At 41.3% G+C, this 20,335-nt stretch overlaps 1 protein-coding gene across 3 annotated transcripts in view; it reads left to right on the top strand.

Moving 5' to 3' along the window:
* sytl5 (synaptotagmin-like 5) overlaps positions 1–20,335 on the top strand; it is a 48,492-nt gene that overhangs the window by 4,211 nt on the left and 23,946 nt on the right. For all 3 annotated transcript variants that reach the window (XM_075479430.1, XM_075479431.1, XM_075479429.1), the window contains exons 2-3: positions 18,465–18,807; positions 18,907–19,122. In XM_075479430.1, the coding sequence (XP_075335545.1) occupies positions 18,689–18,807; positions 18,907–19,122 (335 nt within the window). In that variant the 5' untranslated portion in view covers positions 18,465–18,688. The remainder of the gene's footprint in view (positions 1–18,464; positions 18,808–18,906; positions 19,123–20,335) is intronic.

The following is a 20,335-nucleotide window of genomic DNA, read 5'->3' as shown; positions in this document are numbered from 1 at the left end:
TACTAAGATAAGCTAAGCAAACTCCTCGGCCTCTACGGACAGAAGCCAATAAACGCCAATGAATTCCCTGAATACACAAAGCCTGCATCTGAACTCCATTTTTACCTGCTATCATGGGATTAGACAAGCTTTCGTTGTAGATTAGGTCAAACCACTGGTCTTATCAGTACAATGTGGGTCACATCCTTTACAATGCCATTTCAGGTGGATATTCATAGTTGCGGGAATAGATTATTGTTTCACTGTTCTGCAAATTTTAATCACATAATCTTGACAATTTGTCCCTAGTTTCTGTGAAAATGCAGAACTGACCTCACCCTTATTATTTATAAAGGGCGTGAAATGAGTTAACACCAACCTCCAGTTTCAATAAAGTTGTAAATCAGATGGAGAAGCTGTGTGTCTTTACAATTTTCTTTGTTTTCTTATTCTCTTTGATAAGACCACAAGGACATTTAATCAATTTCAGCACCTTTAATTGGGTGTCTGGAGTTACCTCGACACTTTAGAAAGTGATTGATTGTTTGAATTTTGGTACCCACAATCTTCTCAGAAGTTTAAAGCGTTACCTCCTTTGGTTTGAAATGCTCCGTAACAATGTTTTCAATCTGCCTTTTTGTTTTATTTAACTTCTTTCTGATGATCTACATGAGATACCGCCACACAATTCTTGGAAGTTTATTTTTTTCTGCTGAGTTTGCAGGGAATCTGTTTATGCACATGTTTATCTAACAAGTGTTAGAAAGTACCAAGAATCAAGCTAATTATAAGTTGTTCTTCCCTATGTGAGGTTTTGGCAAATGTCTCTGGTTGGGATGAGACACAGATCGGGATGCCCTTTCTATCAAAACATCCTGTGCTTTTAGTATTGTTTGCTACTTTCTGATTATTTTGTACGTGTAGTTGTTTCGCCTCAAAGTCTGGATTTGTGTTAAATGTGTTTGGATGTCACGGGCTCCTGAAATTTTCTCGCCAACATAATCCCAAGGAAAAATAAACTCATTGGCTCAGTCTTTCTGGGGGAAAAAAGATCAGCCTGAAGAAGAGTGAAAACATTAAAGGTGTTCTAAAACTGTCTGCCCAAAACTGCAGTTTGAAGATCACTAATTATGGATTTCTTGGAAGCTTAACGAGCCCCTTATTTCAGTACTGAATTTCATTGTTCATCTTTTCCCATGATGTTCAAGCATGTGGCGTAATAAAACATACATGACGCTTAACTAATTGTAAAAAAATATCCATTAGCATCCCCTTAGAATAAAGTGTAAGATGCAACCCAGTTGTTACACCGTGATTAAAGCTAACACCGCTCTGAGCACTCGCATTCAGAGCACTGACTTCATTCCATTAGCCGGTCGTTTCTTGAAAGGATGAAGTGCAGCATGAAGTGGCAGGAGGGGACTACGATGAAATATTCAGCTATGTTAGTGAAAGAGTAAGAAGCTGGTTATAACCCGAAGGTCTCTTTCTCTGGCACTGAAGAAGCGACCGAGGCTACAACTGAAACTGGGTTAACAAGATCCCACTTTGATCTAAAAAGCTCTCATCTCTTGTTCTTTAGGTGAATGTACGGTTGAAGCACTGAAAAACGTATCTGGCTGACAAACAAGAGTGATTCTATTCAAAATTGTTTCGTAATGAAAGATTGAAAATGCACAGCTTAAAAAAAAGGGGTTATGTTGACTATCAGCAAAAATTTGTTTTCCAACAGACAAATTTTCCGACGCATAAACCGTTTTACAGCTTATACTGCGGGTTTAGACTGTTCCCAATGTGTGGAGCAGACAGCAGACTGTGGCTTCAAATGTGGCCTCCTCCACTACTGTTTTCTATTTTGGCGGAATAAATTAGCCTGTTTCACACTGCAGTCATGGGACAGGCTGATGATTGTATTGAAGATTAAAGGTGCGCGCTTGACTTTGGCGTCTCCATCACTGGCCACGCGGTGCCTTTGTCCTCTTTGTAATTAATCAAATGAAAACACAAACAGGTTGATGTATGGGGGTGCACTGCAGAATGCAAATTAAAAAGATAATTATTTGGATTAGTGTCAGGGTTCCGTGTTATTATAGGAAGATAGTAAGTGTCCAGTTATTGATCTGTTTGTGTGCCCTCAGTGACAAGCCTGCAGGCAGATGGTGACAAATTTGGCGATCGACTGATTCTTCATTATCCTCGAGTTAGACTGCTTAAAGGAGACATATTATGCACTGCTATGCTTTTTGTTAACAATTTGACACAATTTTCTGAGGTCCTTTTGAGATGTGTTTTGATCAAAAATGCCTGTTTGTTTAAGCACAGTGGCTCTTGTGTCAGCCCTGTTTCCACAGCTGTCTGTTAACAGTCTGTTTTGAGGGGTGGAGACTTAGGAAGCGCTCAACCCCGCACACACTCCGCCTTTCAGGTGAAATTTCTAAATTAATATCGGAAAGGCTCGTTAAATTAGGAACTTTCAAACAAGGAGGAACTAAATCAAAATACCAGGATTGTGTTTTTGGGGCTCTTCATACTTGCTGGTGGTTTCAGACACCTTAAAATATGCTCCCAAGAACTGAGAAAAGGGATTTTTCCATATTATGTCCTCTTTGAGTTGATGACAGACTTGATGTCTCAAGCGCGTCATGAGGTCGTTGACATTTTTCCTCTTGGAGCCAGAAGTGACCATTTTAGTACAATTTGGTGGAGCTGGTGAGTGACACTTGAAAATACTTCTTGATTCATTTTCTTAAGGTCAGCATCACAGCCATGAGATGGGGGTAGTCATCGAAATGACTAGAATTCCAAATATACTCAGTTGCTGGTGAGTTAACAGGCAACTTTGGACCCCCACATATGTGTAGCTTTTGCTACTAGCATTCGAATGGACGGCTCCTTTTTCAACAGATCATCATCACAGATTTGTGCATACAGACAACAAATAAATCCGAAAACCACTATTAGTATTTCATAAGAGAATTTTATGTTCTATCTATTGATATATCAGAATCCATTGAAGTTAAAAAAAAAAAAACATTTTTGGTCAGTGGTGTTGCACTGCAATACCCAGGCTCCGCCCTCGCAGTAACGCAACACCTTCGGCTCTGCTACACTTACTCAGGCAAACTGCTCATTCAGGTGGATTTGAGTTCCCGACAAAATGGGAACTCCTCCCACTTTGTCGGAAAGCAATCAACTTTGAGCAGAGCCAACGGCCCAGGGTAGAGGCGTGTTCAAGGTAGTGACGTGGTTGAACTGCCACTCAACCCATGGATTGTACACGGAAGCGCTTCATTCAATATCAACATGGAGCAGCGTCAAGCTTTTGACACTGCTGTAGATGCTGTAATGAAAGTGTTCGACGGGAGATTCTCGTTAAAAATCGAGCAAAGAACAGCCCTTGAATCATTTCTTGACAGGAAAGACGTTTTCGCCTTGCTCCCTACTGGCTTTGGTAAGAGTTTAATCTACCAGTTAGCCCCGCTGGTAGCTAAATCATACGTCAGAGGAAAGAGTGGTGTGATTGGCTTAAGCTTAGGTACAGCCTTTTCTGGGCACAACCAGTAGCAACCCGAGGGAGGCGGGTTGACCAGGCCATTTCGAATCGTATTCGTTATGGTCTTGGTCAGACCAGAATCTCGAAGAGATTTGAAAGTCTATGTTAATCAGGCTAGCACTGCAAGGCATCTCTACACTGATCGCATGTTCTGTGTTGAGATGAAGGCGATGCACCATCCAAAGACTTTTGCTCCGCCACTGCAAGGCCAGAGAGAAAGCAGAGGGCTGTTAAACAGGAGGACAGACGGCCCACCTCACTGAATCTGGCAGGTTGTTCTTCAGCGTGCTCTTCCAGAACAGCAACAAGAAACAGAAGCTAACAGGATCACAAAGTGTAGCGAAGACATTTAGCTTGGTTTGCACTTTTAGGTGTGAAAAAAGGCTTTTAGAATTGTGCAGAATATTTTGGACTGTTGTTCAGTTTTATGGGGACCTTGTTATATGTTGCATTGTGCCAAGAATTGAAGTTTTTGCTTTAGATTCCACTCGGAATATGGTTGGGATATAATTAACATTAGCCTGTTTGAAAAAATAAGTGATAAAGCAATTTTGCTCAAAGCAGCCGTGAACATTTTCACTGCATTCACGCAACAGTGATCGCGCCGTGCACAGGAAAAGTCTTTTTGTTTGCTCTGTTTTGTATTTCTCCCACATAGTGCTTTGTTTTTAGGCATACTGTGACTTAAAAGGAGGCTTTCAAGGTCAGAACTCTGAACATGCATTCAAGTAATTACTGAGCACCTGGTTTATCTTTCTCTTCCCTTGAAGTTCAGGTGGGATCTCTCTTTCTGATCATCTTTTATTCCAGTTGTCATGCCCAATAAAAAAAACAAAAAAACAAAACAAACACAACCGTCCAAACCAATCATCTTTCCATTTTCTTTCAGCATTTTCCCTTGCCGGTTTGTTTGGATGTGCTGCGGCCTTTTTTCTGATCCCACGCTGCTCTTTCCTCTCAATTAGGAGACGAAATCACAGAACCAGCACGATTCAGACAAGACCAATACCCGAAAGTCCAGTGAAGGTCAAAAGAAAAGATGTGAATAGAGGAGTGTGGGGAGTACAAGAGAGAACAGCTAAAAGGGGAGGTTTGATTTTGTTTTTTAGAAGCACAGACAATGCTGGTTTGTTTTTCTTATTTTCTGCACCATTGAGCCCGGCAGGGAAGTGTGGATGCCCACAGGCTTGATAGGTCATTACTGAAGAAGGCTTGTAATGTTACAGCAGCTGTGACATGTTGGCTCCATGGCTATACAGGCAGCATTTTAATTGTTAGTTATAGCCAGGAACTAGTTGCCATTGACAATGGAGGCTTGTGGGCTAAGACTGACTCTGATAAGGCAGCAATAATAGAAATAAGTTTAGGAGCGTTGTTTGCTTCATTCGTGCTTCGTTGACCTGATAAGTTATGATAAACAGTTATATTTAGATGCTTCATCCAGTCCACGCCAAGCAACGTCTGCTCTTTTCTGAAACAGTTTTTATGGATAATTTTCTTGATAGTTTTGTGCGGCAAACCATCTGCTGTGTCAGGTTAGTCCGACCTTCTATAAAAATGTTTATAATTGTCCAAATCTTGTTCCAATATGTTATAATCCTTCAGACGAGGTCAACAAAACCTATTTTAGTATGAGTCTAAAAAGCAGCTTCAGAAAAAACTGAAGCCAGTCATTTCTGGCTGTTTATCTGAAAATCAAATAGTTCTTCAAATGTTTTGTGTTTTCTTCAGATTTGTTCTTGTAGATAAACAGTCCACGGTGAGGGTAGATCAAACAGAACACGATGGCCGCATAGAAATCCAGAAACCGTCAGATACAATGTGTAGACAATGTAGTTTTCATGAGCTTTTTAAAAATGTATCTGCGTTCAGAGATTTCAGGAATTTGCTAAAAACAAATAACTGGAAAATGCCGGCAAATTGAGTTAAACATATGAAGGAACAGCTGCAAATGTGCAACAAAATTGGCTGATATACGATATTTCCTCTTGATCTAATGAGAGCATGTGGAGTAGCTACATTGGTCCACCGTGAAATATGCTTCAGTTTCATGATAAAGTCTAAAAGATTCTGTACTTAATATATTTCCCTTACTCTGTTCCCTACACAGATGTAGCTTAAGTTTTGATTCAACACCTGTTCCTTTGCAATAATGTCCACTTTCCATGTCTTGGTATTGTTGATTTGGCCACAAATGCTTGCAATCCATGGACCTTCTTGCTCCTTCGCGCAAGAAATGGTTGGTTCAAGACTCGTCTTGCATGTTTTCCACTGCCCTGACCTGTCTCACAGCCTGAGGAAACGTTGCATTGCCATCTTACCATTTGCATCCACGGATCGTGACAATGCAACATTTTGGCTATGTGGGCAGATGTATCCATTGCACATTTAGTTAGATGAGCCATTTAGGATAAATGGGACTCAATCAGGGAGTGTTTATAGCTCTTCCAAGCAGTTACACGTGAAAGCTGCCTTTATTATGGGGGTTAGACGACATTTGTGTGGATGCAGATAGATAACTGACTCATTTCTTATAGTTGCTCAGCTGTATTATAGTATTTCTGAGGAAAAGTTAAGACCACTCCTGCTTTCTCTCCTCCACACAAGTAGCCATATAATCATGACTTGGGCAAAAATCTGTCAGTGCAAAAAAGCCCTGCTGGATGGGAGCCTCAGATGGTATCGGACACAAAAGGCACCATTCTTCACTCAGAGCTTGACATGCTGCTGGGGACCAGACTGTAAACTTCTGTTTATGGATTTAGATGTCTCTGGAGTTCTATTTTGCACCCTTCACACAGCTTCCTGTCACATTTTGTGTACAAATGAGTGCAATATCATGAAAGGCTTTGAGGAGAGGCTGTCAGAAAGCGTGTGATTTTTTCCCCGCATCTTGGCCTTCTCTTTTCCAGCAAACGTTTCACCGCAGCTTTGAATGTGGCAGCCAGAAACACTTACCTTAGTTCACGCGAGACAGTCTGTCCTGTTCGAACACTCATCCTCAGTCTAAGCATGAAAACTTGTAGACAACCAATTAAGATATTCGATAACATGGATTGGTGACTGTGTCTTGTTTCTGCTGCAATCTGGCGTCACCTTCCTCCAAGCAGATACATGATAAGAGATGAAAGGCCAAACCTGACGAGGGCAAAGTGCTAGTCACGGTTATGCCAAGTGTCGAGCTTGATAGATGTTATTCATATCGGTGCTGAATGCTGCTTCATTACCTTTAAATCAGCCGAGTAATTAAGGTTTCAAATTGGATTCTGATTGACAAACCTGGATGTGCTGGGTTTCCGCAGAGTCACTGACGCGCAGAGAGTTCAGAGGATGAAGGAGACTAGCAGAAATTGACACTGACAGCCGGTCCATGTTGATTGGCAGTGACATGAACAGTAACCCTTCAGGCCTTCAGACTGAGAGAGAGGAGGGTCATTAGTGCACTGCAGTCGTGCAGATATGCTATCTGCCCCGAGGTGCTGTGTATGTGTGTGCTTGTGTGTGAATCTGTCAAAAGGCAGACAAAGCGAGAGAGATAGGCAGAAAAGTCACAACCTGAAAGCCAGGGATACTTTTCAGACGGACAAACATGTCATTATCATATCATGGAAAATGGAGGAAATGTCTTCCTCTTCCGATCCCATCTTGTGTCCCCTCCCTGAGACGCCTCCAGTCTCCCCCAGCTTGTCAGACCCCATCCTTAGCTTTCTGCAAAGACGATGCCTGCCTATTGATTACACCTTGCTGTGAGTGCAGGTCCACATCCGATCGCAGGAACTGGATTACACACAGGGAGATGTGGCGCTGAGATAGCAGGATGAATCTTATTTGCTCCATTTCCTGTAAATGTAGATAAGCGGGGTGAGCTGGAAATCATTATGATCAAGATATCTGTCTTTTCAACACCAGGCCCGAGAAAGAAGCTGCAATTTTTCATGCTGCTTTAGATAAAGAACTTTTACTCCCTTTAAACCTAATCCCATTTCCTTCCCTTGAACCTCAGCTTTTTAATTTTTGCATGCAGGGTAGGTGCATGCAGAAGTCAGGCACAAGAGTTTTGTGCTTCATTTCATTCCGTTATTTACAGAAACAAATTAATTTTTATATCAGTTTAGTTCCCATATTTTGTGGCTGTGACACTTCTGAGGACCTAGTCCTTGAATAAATATATAAATATAAATAGATATAAATAGGTGTCAGGTTTTAAAGTCCAGTTCTTCTATTGTTTATTGAATTCGTGTTTAGGTACTGTACAAATACTAATACTTATTGTAGGATAATGGAACATCTGGTTTGAGCTGTAAATGCAGTGACCACAAAACACATATTGTTCAGACACATAATTTGAAGTATTGTAGAATGGATGGTATTGTCTTAAGAATTAAACTCCTGAAAAGAAAGTTTAACCAACAGAGACACTATAAATGAATGGAGATTTATTATAAGAATAAATTCTATGCAAAGTTAAACATAGATATTTGCAAAACAAAATACCTGCTGTTCCGCTCAGCTCTTTGGAGGATTTTAGCGTTTTCAACCTTGTTTGTTTTGGTTTGCTTATCCCATCAAAGCTCTCATCAATATTTAACTGGCTGTAACAGGCAGCTGTTTATTTGTCAAAACCTGGCTGGTGTATATAGGGGAGCATTTAGTGCTGAAGAGATACAGATACAAACTTGGGCTTTTGAACATTCAGTTCTCTTTCAAACAGATTCTATCAGTGAAGATAAAAAATGGCATTTAAAAAAAAAAAATGTACATAGTCAACAAAAATATCAGTATATATGTAATGTACTTTTTGGGGGAAGTATGCATTGGCCCTTTTAGCTGAAATGTCTTTCTGTAGGCGTTTTGAATAACTTGCATCAGATTACCAGAATATTTTCCATGCACATGTCCCACAGTGGTAAGGCAAGGCAAGGCAATTTTATTTATAGAGCACAATTCATACACAGGGCAATTCAAAGTGCTTTACAGCTACATAAAATCACAAGAAGGCAATAAAACCATTAAAAAGGAATAAAAAAAATAAAAAAAATAAATTAAAAAAGAAAGGAATTTAAAACCCATTAAAATAATCATTAATTAATTAAAAAGTGAAGAGTGCAGATAAAATACTTTCAGGTGTCATATGCACAGCTAAACAGAACTGTTTTCAGCCTGGATTTAAACATTGTCAGAGTTGAGGCCTGTCTCACATCTTCTGGAAGACTGTTCCAGATTTTAGGGGCATAAAACTGAAACGCAGCCTCACCTTGTTTAGTCCTGACTCTGGGCACCAGCAGGAGACCCCTCCCTGAGGTTCTCAGAGCCCGAGTTGGTTCATATGGCTCTAACATGTCAGAGACAATGACAGTACTTTGGCGCTTGACCGTGAAGAGACTTGTACACAAGCAGAGCTGTTTTAAAGTCTATTCTCTGAGCGACAGGAAGCCAGTGCAGAGACCTGAGCACTGGACTAATATGGTCGTATTTCCTGGTTCTAGTCAGGACTCGAGCAGCAGCGTTCTGGATGTACTGCAGCTGTCTTACAGCCCGTTTAGAGAGCCCAGTGAGCAGGCCGTTACAGTAGTCTAACCTGCTGGAGACAAACGCGTGGATCAGTCTTTCTAAGTCTGGTTTAGACACTATTCCTTTGATTCTGGCAATGTTTTTTAGATGGTAAAAAGCTGCTGATGTTACAGATTTAATGTGGCTGTTAAAGTTCAGGTCTGAGTCCAATATTACCCCGAGATTTCTAACTTGATAGTTAGGTTTTAGAGAGAGAGTCTCAAGGTGACTGATAACACTTTCTCTTTGTTTCTGTGGGCCACAGACAATGATTTCAGTTTTGTCTGAGTTTAGCTGGAGGAAATTGTTTTGCATCCACACACTGATCTGTTCGATGCAGCGACACAGTGTATCTACAGGCCCGTGTTCTCCTGCCGTCAGTGACACGTAGATCTGAGTGTCATCTGCATAATTGTGGTAGGACACATTATAGCTGCGTATTAGCTGGCCTAGTGGAAGCATGTACTGATTGAACAATACGGGTCCCAGGATTGACCCCTGGGGAACCCCACAGGTCATAGCCATTTGGTCTGAGACACAGTTACCACTTTCAACAAAATATTTCCTGTCCTCCAGATAGGACTTGAACCAGTTTAAAGCACGACCAGAGATTCCCACCCAGTCTTCTAACCTCTGTAATAAGATCGCATGGTCAACTGTGTCAAAGGCAGCACTCAGGTCCAGCAGAACTAAGACTGTGACTCTACTTGCATCTGTGTTCAGGCGGATGTCATTTGTCACCTTGATCAGAGCTGTCTCAGAGCTGTGGTGGGGCCTAAAGCCTGATTGGAAAGTATCAAAAGCATTGTTAGACAGGAGAAAGTCACTAAGCTGTCGGTATACAACTTTTTCTAGGACTTTGCCTAAGAATGGCAGGTTTGATATGGGCCGGTAGTTGTTCAGTACTGTGGCATCAAGATTGCTCTTCTTTAGAAGAGGCTTAATGACAGCAGTTTTTAAGGCCTTTGGAAATGTTCCAGTCTGGAGTGAGATGTTGACTAGATGAGCAAGTTGTGGTAACAAACTACTCAGCACAGACTTTAGGAATCTAGTGGGCAACTCATCAAGGCAGCACGTTGATGAACTCAGACTGCAGATGGTCTCTTCGACTGTTTTGTCAGTAACAGGTGTGAAATGTGTCAGCTCTAGGTGTCTAGCTGGCTGCAGAGTAGTGATTTGTGTTGTGGAAATTATTGCATTTTTAATGCCTTGAACTTTGTCATTAAAGAATATTGCAAACTCATTACACTTGGATGTAGAAATTAGTTCTAAAGGCAGTGAAACTGGAGGGTTTGTTAATCTGTTTACTGTAGCAAACAGGACACGAGAGTTGTTACTGCAGTTTTTGATGATTTCAGAAAAATAACTCTCCCTTGTTCTACGCAAAGTCTGGTTGAACACACATAGCTTTTCTTTGTAAGTCTCATAATGAACCTGGAGCTTTGACTTGCGCCATTTCCGTTCGGCTCTCCGGCACTCCCTTTTCTGTGCCCTGACCGACTCTTCTTTCCTCCATGGCGCCCTTTGCCTACTTTTAACCATTCTAATGTAAGACATTTGATCATGTTCTTGCTATAATGCCCATTTCAAATCTCTTTACAACATTCCAGTTTGCCATTCTACTGCCGCCCCAGACTTCTTTTTGAGCCATTCCTCAATGGACTTGTTTGTGTGCTGAGGATTATTATCCTGTAGAAAGGACCTGGCTCAGCTTCAGATTTCAGGTAGACGGCCTTACGTTGTCAGCAGTTACTCTGTGATTTTAGGCAGAATTCCCAGATGGATCAAGCGCAGTCCCTGAGCCAGCAAGGCAAGCCCCAAAACACGACGTTTGCGTCACCACACATCACACTGGGTATAAGTGTTTTCTCCTAAAAAGCTGTATTTGGTCTACTTCTACAGTGGCCAAGCATTTCTTTTATTAACATGTCCAGAGCGTGTCATTCTAAAAGATCTGCTCTTTACCTCTAAAAGATTAACTTTTTTTTTTAATTATTTAAAAATGTTGTCAATTTTCAAAAATTTGTATTGCTGTCTTTTCAAATTCTCGCCAACCTCGTGTAGACATCCATAAATTGTTTTTCTGATGGCCTTTCGGTTTTGACATGACGTCACCACACACACGATACGAGCTCCTAATTAAACCAATATGAGGGTGGGTCAAATATAGTGGTGTTGTTGCTCTTGTCTTATTTGCTAATGATCTGTGGTTTGCTTTGTATAATCAGTTTGAGACAACGGCCCCCCGATACCACAGGAATAGCTTTAGAAGAACTCATACTGGAAGTACAAATTGCATTACAAAAAAAAAAAAAGTTACACAGTTTCAACATCTCTGTTTTACTTTTAAGCTGCACTTTTGATTTCTGACAATTTTATTTTACACCAGGTGTAGAAAACGACACCAAAGGGCACCTTTTTGCGAGCTAAAGTTTTTCACACGGCACTCGGTTTACGGGGTGAGAACGTCAAGTTTAAAGGAAACTTAATGCTGTGTTCATGTTGAAATAGACTTCTGTGTTTGTTTCAGAAAGGTTCAAATCTGTGAGTCGGATGTTAAACAGGAAATAAGTCACACGCAATAGAAAAAAAAAGCTGTTATGAACGTTTGATGGGTGGTGATTACAAAACAATACAATGCAATAGGATGCAATACTATGTAGAATGATACGCTAAACTTTATCATAGCCTTGGTAAAAATTTGTTGTGGACACAAGTGCTGTCACGGTAGCTGCTTCCTTAAAGATGAATAGATAGACGTATCCAAGGTCAGTAAATAGACGATAAAGACATTCGAATAGACACTAGAAACAGTAAAAGGAAAATAAAAACAGTTTGGCAGTCCACCTGTAATCAGAAGCACATCACAATCAACCAGACAGAAGCATACATTATCCATTTCCCATGATAATGAAAAAGAATTGAAGAAATTATGACTGAACCGCTGTACTGTACATGGAACCCAGGAAACAACTCTTATTTCTTAAATTAGAAAATATAGCGAGGTGATGCGTTTTCTGGTATCAGTGTAAGCAGCTGCGAACAGCGTTGATATCGACCTCTGCTGATGATTAATTCATGTTTTCTTCACGTAGAGGAAGTCTACCTTCGTGCATGCGTCTGAAACCTTGTGTTATCTGGCCGAAAAAGTTCATTTTCTGGTTCAGACAACCTGCTTTATACTTGTTATCAAAGACGTGTTCTGCCCTTCGCGATCACTGCTGACTGATGTCTGTGTTCCATCAATGATTAAGCATGCTGGGAAATCACCGCCGGGGGGATGTAGGGGCTGCACATTCAAATAAAACGGTACAGCACAATGCAATCTCCCACTTGAATCCTGATGACAGCCATCCAGGCAGAATGGTGGTAAAGTAATGCAGAGGGCCGATTCATTGAAAATGGCAGTACATATAGTTTCTTAATGATCTGGACTGACGGCTCTTTATAGCCACAACTGTGTGCATGGTGTCCTTGAAACCTTGGTTGTTTGGGTGGTACCTTGAAAAATCTATAACCCTCACGGAGACAAATATTCTGCTGATGCAAGGCGAAGGAGCCGCGGTGGGATTTATTTTTATTGTCTTTGAGGCAAGGCAGCTCTCTGAGAAAGGAAAAAAAAGAAAAGAAAACCAGGAATGCTCTTCGCTGCAATAACAAGGCTACAACTGAAGAGGAGACTCAGTCTGTAGTTTAAAGAGGCCGGGGCGACCCACATTTCAGCAATAAACACACTGCAGTGATGTCTCTACGTTGCTGGTGAACTTAGTGGTGCATTAAAGGAAAACAAAATGGGTGCCTCACTATGCGAGGAGATTCAGCTTTGTGATTCATAATTATCGGAGCAGTGGGTCGAATCTAGTGGCGAGCTCACAACTTCGCCAGTAGTTGCCACTGCTAGCACGAAGCCACAATCAAAAAGAACTAGGCAATTAGTATCTGTTTCTCATTTCACTTTACCTTGTTGATTGACAAATCCTAATCTTAAAGAGCTCCTCTCTTTGCTGTCATGAAGTTCTCATTATCATTCTCAATGTGCATCAGTGGAACAGATCTGTATGTAACCTAACATCGTTTGTATGAAGGGAATTATTTGTGCATCCAATATCAGCATTACAATGTGCATCATTTTCTTACATGGCCATTTTTCACCCTGGACCTCAGTAACAGCAGTGGAGGAGATAATCTCACCTAAATGTTCTGTCACATAACACGAGCCTCACTGGTACATGAGTTTTACCACTTATTAGTATATACGTTGACAATAAATGGACAAACTCTTCCTGCTAATGGAGACCATGTAATATAATCAGAGCAGTATTAAATGGACCGTCTGGTGCCATCCTATTTGTTGAATGAATGATTTTGATGTGATTTAATTTGGTTGGCATGTATTTTTCTTTGTTGTGTTTTGCTGATAGTGATTTCAGGTTGATCCCAGACAGCAGTTCTCCATTGAATAGCTGTCTATGGAGCTTTTTCCCATCTTTTAGTTGGGTGTAATGGGATTTGTTGGTCTCTTTGGGAGTTTGCTTTGATTTTGGTTCATACCGAGTCAAAAATGGTTTAATTTGCAATTTAATGCACAAGTAGCCACTTTGCATTCATAATATTCTTCAGTTAGGACCGTCGGCACAGAGTTACAGTTGGTAACAAGTTACAGCTCCAAGAAATATATATGTCTTTAGCCAAAGTTTGTTGATTTAATAAGCAGCAGTGATGAGCAAAACAACATGGCCTGAGGGGAAAACAAACATGATAAAGAAAAGATGAGCGCAGGCAAACTTCAAACATCTGTGCACGTCTGTTCCTCAGAGTGAACGGCACATTTGTTCGACCGGTTTTTCAAATACAATGCCCATTTCTCCATAATGCGATCACACTGTGCTGTGTTGTAGCGCTGGGTCTGTGACAAAGAAATAAGCCAGAGTAAATCCGGCTTTGGCAACAAAGGCAACACATGTTCGGAGGATCAGCTCGTTCTGAGTTTTGGTCTTTTGGGGGGGGGGGGCAACAAAAAAAAAGATGAAATATCAACAGATCTATCCTTCAAAGCCAAACTTTTCCTGGTATGTGTAGTACAAAGCTGATCCATTTTAATCAGGCAGCGAAATGATGAAATTAGTCATCTTACAGCGTTTTTCTCGATGCTATTTACAACTCAAGGTTTCCTTTCTGGGAGAACAGCATTCAAGTATATAGATGAAGGACTTTCAAGGTTATGTTTACTCTCTTCGGCATTCGCTGAATGTTCAGTAATGGCTATCCGTTATTATTCCGTGGTCATTTTTCACCCATCTCTATTTTGCTTTCCTGTCAACTGGAGGCCGGCTGCCTGCAGCTCACCTGTTGTCTTTAATTGGCAGATTGATTCTGCTGCCTGTAAGCTCGGCCACCTGCAGAAAACACCACACTGACAGCTGGTAAAAGGCCACCGAGTTACAAAACACCAGCAAGACCGCAGTGTGACGTGGCAGCCAGATGTCCCTGATACGCCGCAGACTCATTAACAAATATCCATTTGATCCTGAAACAACATGAATTGTGATCAGTGGAAAAGGTGAAGAAAGCAATGAGTCATTGCGCTTTCCTCTGAGCGAAGTTGTTGGAGCAGAGCTGAGCAGTGAGTGTGCATCCTCCATCTACATGCCAAAGTTTTACAGCCTCCACTTTCGTGTTTGCTCAGGGCAGAGTGAGCGGCAGTGGGAATGTGTGCTTTGTGTACTCAGGGAGGGCTGCGTCAGGACACCACACCTCCATCAGCACACACACAGACTCGCAGCTCCTCTGTAATATGACAGTAAGGTTATATTCACACTGGTTCAGATAAATATTAGTTTCGCTTGATTGACTTTGTTGACCGAGTGTTCGTCAATGCGTGCCAGGGGGAATCGTGTAGCACGGGCCTTCTGTAGGTGTGCCATTCTTATCGGAATGTTTACTTCTTCCTTTAAATCCGCAGGCTTATTGGGCGCTTTGGTCCAGACATGCAAAAACACCAACACTGGAGGGAACAAAACAACTACAAAACACTATGTTTCAGGACACGAAACTAGAAAGTAAAAACACAAATAAAGAGGAAAAGTGACTGAAACAAACGTCTAGGCACCCTGCATCATCAGCCCGGTCTGTCTCACCAACTCAATAACTGTTTAGTGTTCCCTGCATGGAGGACTTACTAGAAGGTGGGGGCAGACGGTTGTTTATGCATTTTGGGCACTACTTTTATGCAGTGAAGCGTCATAATTATGCGCTAAATATTCAAGTCACATGAACAAACATCGGCAGGATTAGTTACACACCATATCAGAGGGGAAGGACAGCGCAAGTTTGTTGTATGTGACCAAACAGGCCAGGCCAAATTCCTTGTGGTGTAAAAATTACTTGGTAATAAATCCTTTTCTGATTCTGATTCTGATTCTGATTTACTTTTGAGGTATCATTTTTGCATTCAGCCACTGTTTCCTTGTGCTTTCGGTAGCTGTTTTCTTGCCATTTCACACGTTTGAAATGACTTGGTTATGGCTGTCACTGTGATAACATATCTCATCAAAATATCCCTCTCTAGGGTTACTTGCTGCTGAGTCCTGCCTCCTTGGCTGAAGACACAAAGCCTAACAGACATACGAGTACAAATCTCACCGAAATCAATGACTTTGAACGTTGGACTGCTCAGCTGAAAGAAAAACAAAAACACTTTGTAGCAACCAAAAATCTTTCAGTTTTTTCTTATAGGGGTTTTAGTCTTAATTTCTATGATATTTTTGGGCCTTTTTGCATTCAAAAGAAATTTTGAATGTTTAGATTGCAACTGTTGAGTGGATTTTAGGTGGATTTAGGACCATCATCTTGTTGTGAAAGCCATCCTCTTCTCATCGTAATTTTTTTTTCACAGACGGTGTCATGTTAGATTTAAAATTTGCTGCCGTTTGATTGAAGATGTTCTTTCCTCAACCAGTTATAATCCTCCTGCCGCATGGTTGCAACTCGAGCCCCAAGCATAATCCAAGCAACCTCAGTGCTAAACGGTTTCCACCAAGCATACTTTTTCTCTTTCCAGTTCTACTTTACATTCATCAGCCCACATGACTTGTTAACAGAAAGTATCAGTCTTTTTAGTCGTTCATTTAACAACCTTTGTGGTTCAGTGTTATGATGGAAATGCAGGAAAAGGGTTTCTTTTGATGATTCTGTCATGAAAGTCATATTTGTATCGGTGGATGCAGAGAGGAACAGAGCACCGCCGCTCCAGAGCCTGATAAGTCTTTCTGAGAGTGTTTTGTAGTCAAACAGGGATTTTGATTTGCCTTTCTCGCAATCCTGCAAGCTGTTCTCTCAGTGAGTTATCTTGTTTTTTGAAAAACTCCGCTTGATCTCCACGGCTCCTGTTGAGTGTCATTTCTTAGCTTGTGAGTTGTGAGTTGAGAGAGCAGCTGTCTGAAAATGCTTTGCTTTAGACGTCTCCTGGTTCTCGGCAGCTGCTGAGAAGGCTTCCTGACTGCTGAATTACTGCTGAACAAGGCTTGAGGATTCAGTTATATCTTTGAATCATTGCATCACCCAGCCTTTCTTGATTATGACCATGAACAAGTCATAACCCTAGCAAAATAATTTTTAGGCTTTTGGTAAAGGTTATCTTACTTGTGTCTTTTCTTGAAATATCTTGTCAACTACCCCAATTGTCTTACTTTCCTATGCATACTTTGTTATGCAAAACGTTCTGCATACTAACATGATGAAATGATAAATAACGCCTGTGTGAGCTCGCATGCTGATGTTGGTATTTAGCTCAAGTGCCTGACTGCTACTTTCGTCTCATTCCGGGAGAGATCAAAGATTTTTCCGTATTCATAGCTATGAATAACTCAAATGCAAAGGTATCCCCACCCTACATCTTGAATTTAAATAATAATGTCTTCATTGGCTACAGAGCAGCTGGAGCCCAGCTTAAGATGCTCAGTTCGTTGCTTTCATGATGTGACTTTGGCTTCAAACAACGTTGTGATGATGTCAGCCGGTTCATTAGTGCTAATTCATGTAAAGTGGAGGGAAGAGGCGAGAGAAGAAAGATTGAGGATGAATTAAGACTGAAGGAGGCTGGTGTGAGCTTATGCAGATTCCTCCGTTCTTTGCAGTTTATTTTTTTCAGTTTATTTTTTTCAGTTCCCAACTTCATTTACACAAGCTCCAGCAGAAGTCCTCCCCTTCTTTCCGTGGCTCATATCACCCCGTGCATGCATTTATTAGCTTCTGATCTTCATGGTTAGTTTTATTGAAAAAGAGGAAGCTGATTATTTTACGGCTCATTGTAGCCTGACGGAGAATTCCGTGATGTGTGCGATAATTCAAAGCACACTGAAATTTAGTGAAATGCATCAGAACAGAAGTAATCAGAGTCACTCGCTGCCCTGTAATGATTTCACATATTTATATAATGTGACGATTCTGAATCTTGAACACCTAAATCACCAAACTATATCCCGTCTTCGCTGACCTTTTAAAACTTTTCAGGTCCACCAACGCATGATTAAAAAAAAAGCAACCTGCAGAGAACAAATAGTAGCAAAATATTAATATAAATTCCTCCTACTTGACATTTTCAAATGTTTGAGCTTAAGCTAACTGCCTTTTATTCAAACTTGTAAGGTAATTCAGATATTTGACCTCTTTACAATTCACAAGTGAGTATACCATGATTGAACTGGCCACTAATATCAATTAAATGAACTGAAACTGTGGCTTGTGTTTGTGTTAAATTATAAGTAAAGTGTTTTCCAAATTTTCACTCATCACCTAATTCCATGGCAATCTATCCAATAATTGTTGCATTCAACAAATAGTCACAAATGTAAGTCTTTTGGTGGCCTTGTCTAAATGTGGGGGAATCACCAAAGTATATGGGATACATCCTGTGGGCAACGTCGATACAGTGCATACACCACATTTTACAGGAATTCATCCTGCGACAGCGGTGCTCTGACTCACCGGGACACAGCCGTGTCTGTAGAGCTGCTAAAAAGTGGGTCTCCAGAGCTGTTACACAGCCCTGTGGACTGGTATGCAGGTGTGCAGATAATGAGTATGAGTCTTCTCGTGACTTTCAGGGAAACATAGTGCTTTACCAATGGAAGCAGTGAAATGCGGCTGCAGTGCTTTGAATATTGGGGATGGGGCCTAATTGGGAGGTTGTTAGGCTACCGTTGAGTTATCAAATGTCTACTAATTACTTGTGCTTCCTAATCCCTAATTGCCTTATTTTAATGAATACTTTTCAAACTGTCCAGATAACTGGGATTAACCTGGATTTTTTTTTTTTTCATCATGAATATTGGGGTAAAGTTATTAATGTCAGTTACTGTCTATCCTCTTTGATCTTGTCTAGGTTTCCTGACAAGATCATTTCTTGTCAACATCCCCCAAGAAACAGAAGAGTAGAAGAGGAAACACTGGAGCGACCAGGAGCTTTGCAAGTCACAAACTCAGAATATGACAACCCAAAAAAAACAACTCGATTATTAGCAGAGCGTTACGTTGCCCATGAGAATAATGTAGTTTTTGATGACTACAAATACTGTTTTTTCTGGCTGAGCGTGTACTGAAGGACCAATGGAGAAGGTCAGGGAGGATCTAAACGTCTCCTTTCTGCTGGAGCATGAAAGGGAAATGATCCTGAAGGTGCTGCAGAAAGACGAGAAGCTGAGGAAACGAGAGGAGAAAAGGATAAGGTGAGAAATTCAGTGTCACCATTTACACTCCTGTTCATCTCAGTCACTGACTTTGATATCCCGCGTTGCTTCTTGTCTGCTCCTGTTTGTGCCCCACAGGAAGCTGAAGAATGAGCTGCTGGAGATCAAACGAAAAGGTTCCCGTCGGCCCCAGGAGTCCGGAGAGAGGCAGTGCGCTCGCTGCCTCAAGTCTTTAGGCCTCATCTTTGACCGTGGGGATCTCTGTGAGGAGTGCCAACTGCGCGTCTGCAGCGAATGTCGTGTTACGGCTGCCAGCTCGCGCCACTGGAGGTGTAATGTCTGTGCCAAGATCTCGTAAGTGTGACACCTGCAGAGAAGTGATCGAGGGAGTAATAGACTGTAGTTTTCAGTTTGGGAAAAGTGCACACAAACCCCAAAACACCCATTTATTGGAACTGCCGACAGTTGCACTTTCCAAACTTTTTGTCGAATAACACTCTTACCATTTTATACCTACTAGAGCTATACCACATACCACATACCATTTGTTTTTATATGCTGGGAGGCATTTTCTTTTTTTTACAATTATTTATTGGGGCTTATATGCCTTTAATGGACAGGATAGTTGAAGAGAGACAGGAAGCAGGGAGCAGAGAGAGGGGGAATGACATGCAGCAAAGGGTGCGATGCAGGACTTGAACCGGGGCCAGCTGTAGCGAGGACTGTAGCCTCTGTACATGGGGCGCCTGCTTAACCCACTGCGCCACCGACCACCCCTGGAAGGCATTTTCTGCGTAAAACAAGCAGGCAATATCACGACTGAGCATTTCCTCTATCTACCCTAACCCCCTAATAACAAGATTAGTTTGTAGGGGCTTATTCAAGGCAAAAAAGACTATTAAGCGATAGTGGCTACTAGCTCTTCTTCACATGATGATTGCCTCATCAGGTGATTCTGTTTGTGGAAATCTGTTGAACCGTGGTGTGATGATGTTATTGGAAGCTCAAAATGTTTTTTGGTAATTAAGTAGGATTTATTTGTGTTATTTCCTTTGTGATTTTTGGATTGAGATTGAAATCTCTGTCGCACTATTTTTTTCCTTTAAAGCGGCGGGTCATCTGACTTCTCTTCCTCATCATGAGATGCAAGCCGAGTAGTTTTCCCCCCACGGTCTCATTTTTTCCTTCTGGTCGTGTCCAACTGCGGTGTGATTTATTGGAGCTTCTCTGAGCTCTGTTTGCAGCAATGCATCTCTCTATAGCTGCTCTGACAGCATCTGTTTCTGAATGCTGTACATGTGGACAGTGTGATAGCTCACAGTGACGGCCACCAACCATGAGCTGTCGTCAACGGACTTAAATACTGGGTAATGGGGCTGTTTTTTTAAATGTTGAAACAGTATACTCAAAAATGTACTTTTATCATGATCACATGACCTAAGATAACTTGTTTAGATGTCAGTGAAGGAAGGATTTATTGTTTATGTTGTATTGGACTGCATCTGTTGTGGTATACACTTAAAGGGATAGTTCGCCTCTTTTGACATGAAGCTGTATGACATCCCAT

This window comes from Odontesthes bonariensis, chromosome 12, assembly GCF_027942865.1.
Source record: "Odontesthes bonariensis isolate fOdoBon6 chromosome 12, fOdoBon6.hap1, whole genome shotgun sequence".
Classification (NCBI taxonomy): Eukaryota; Metazoa; Chordata; class Actinopteri; order Atheriniformes; family Atherinopsidae; genus Odontesthes; species Odontesthes bonariensis.
Note: the sequence above shows the minus strand (reverse complement) of the source record. Positions and strands in the feature narration are given on the sequence as shown.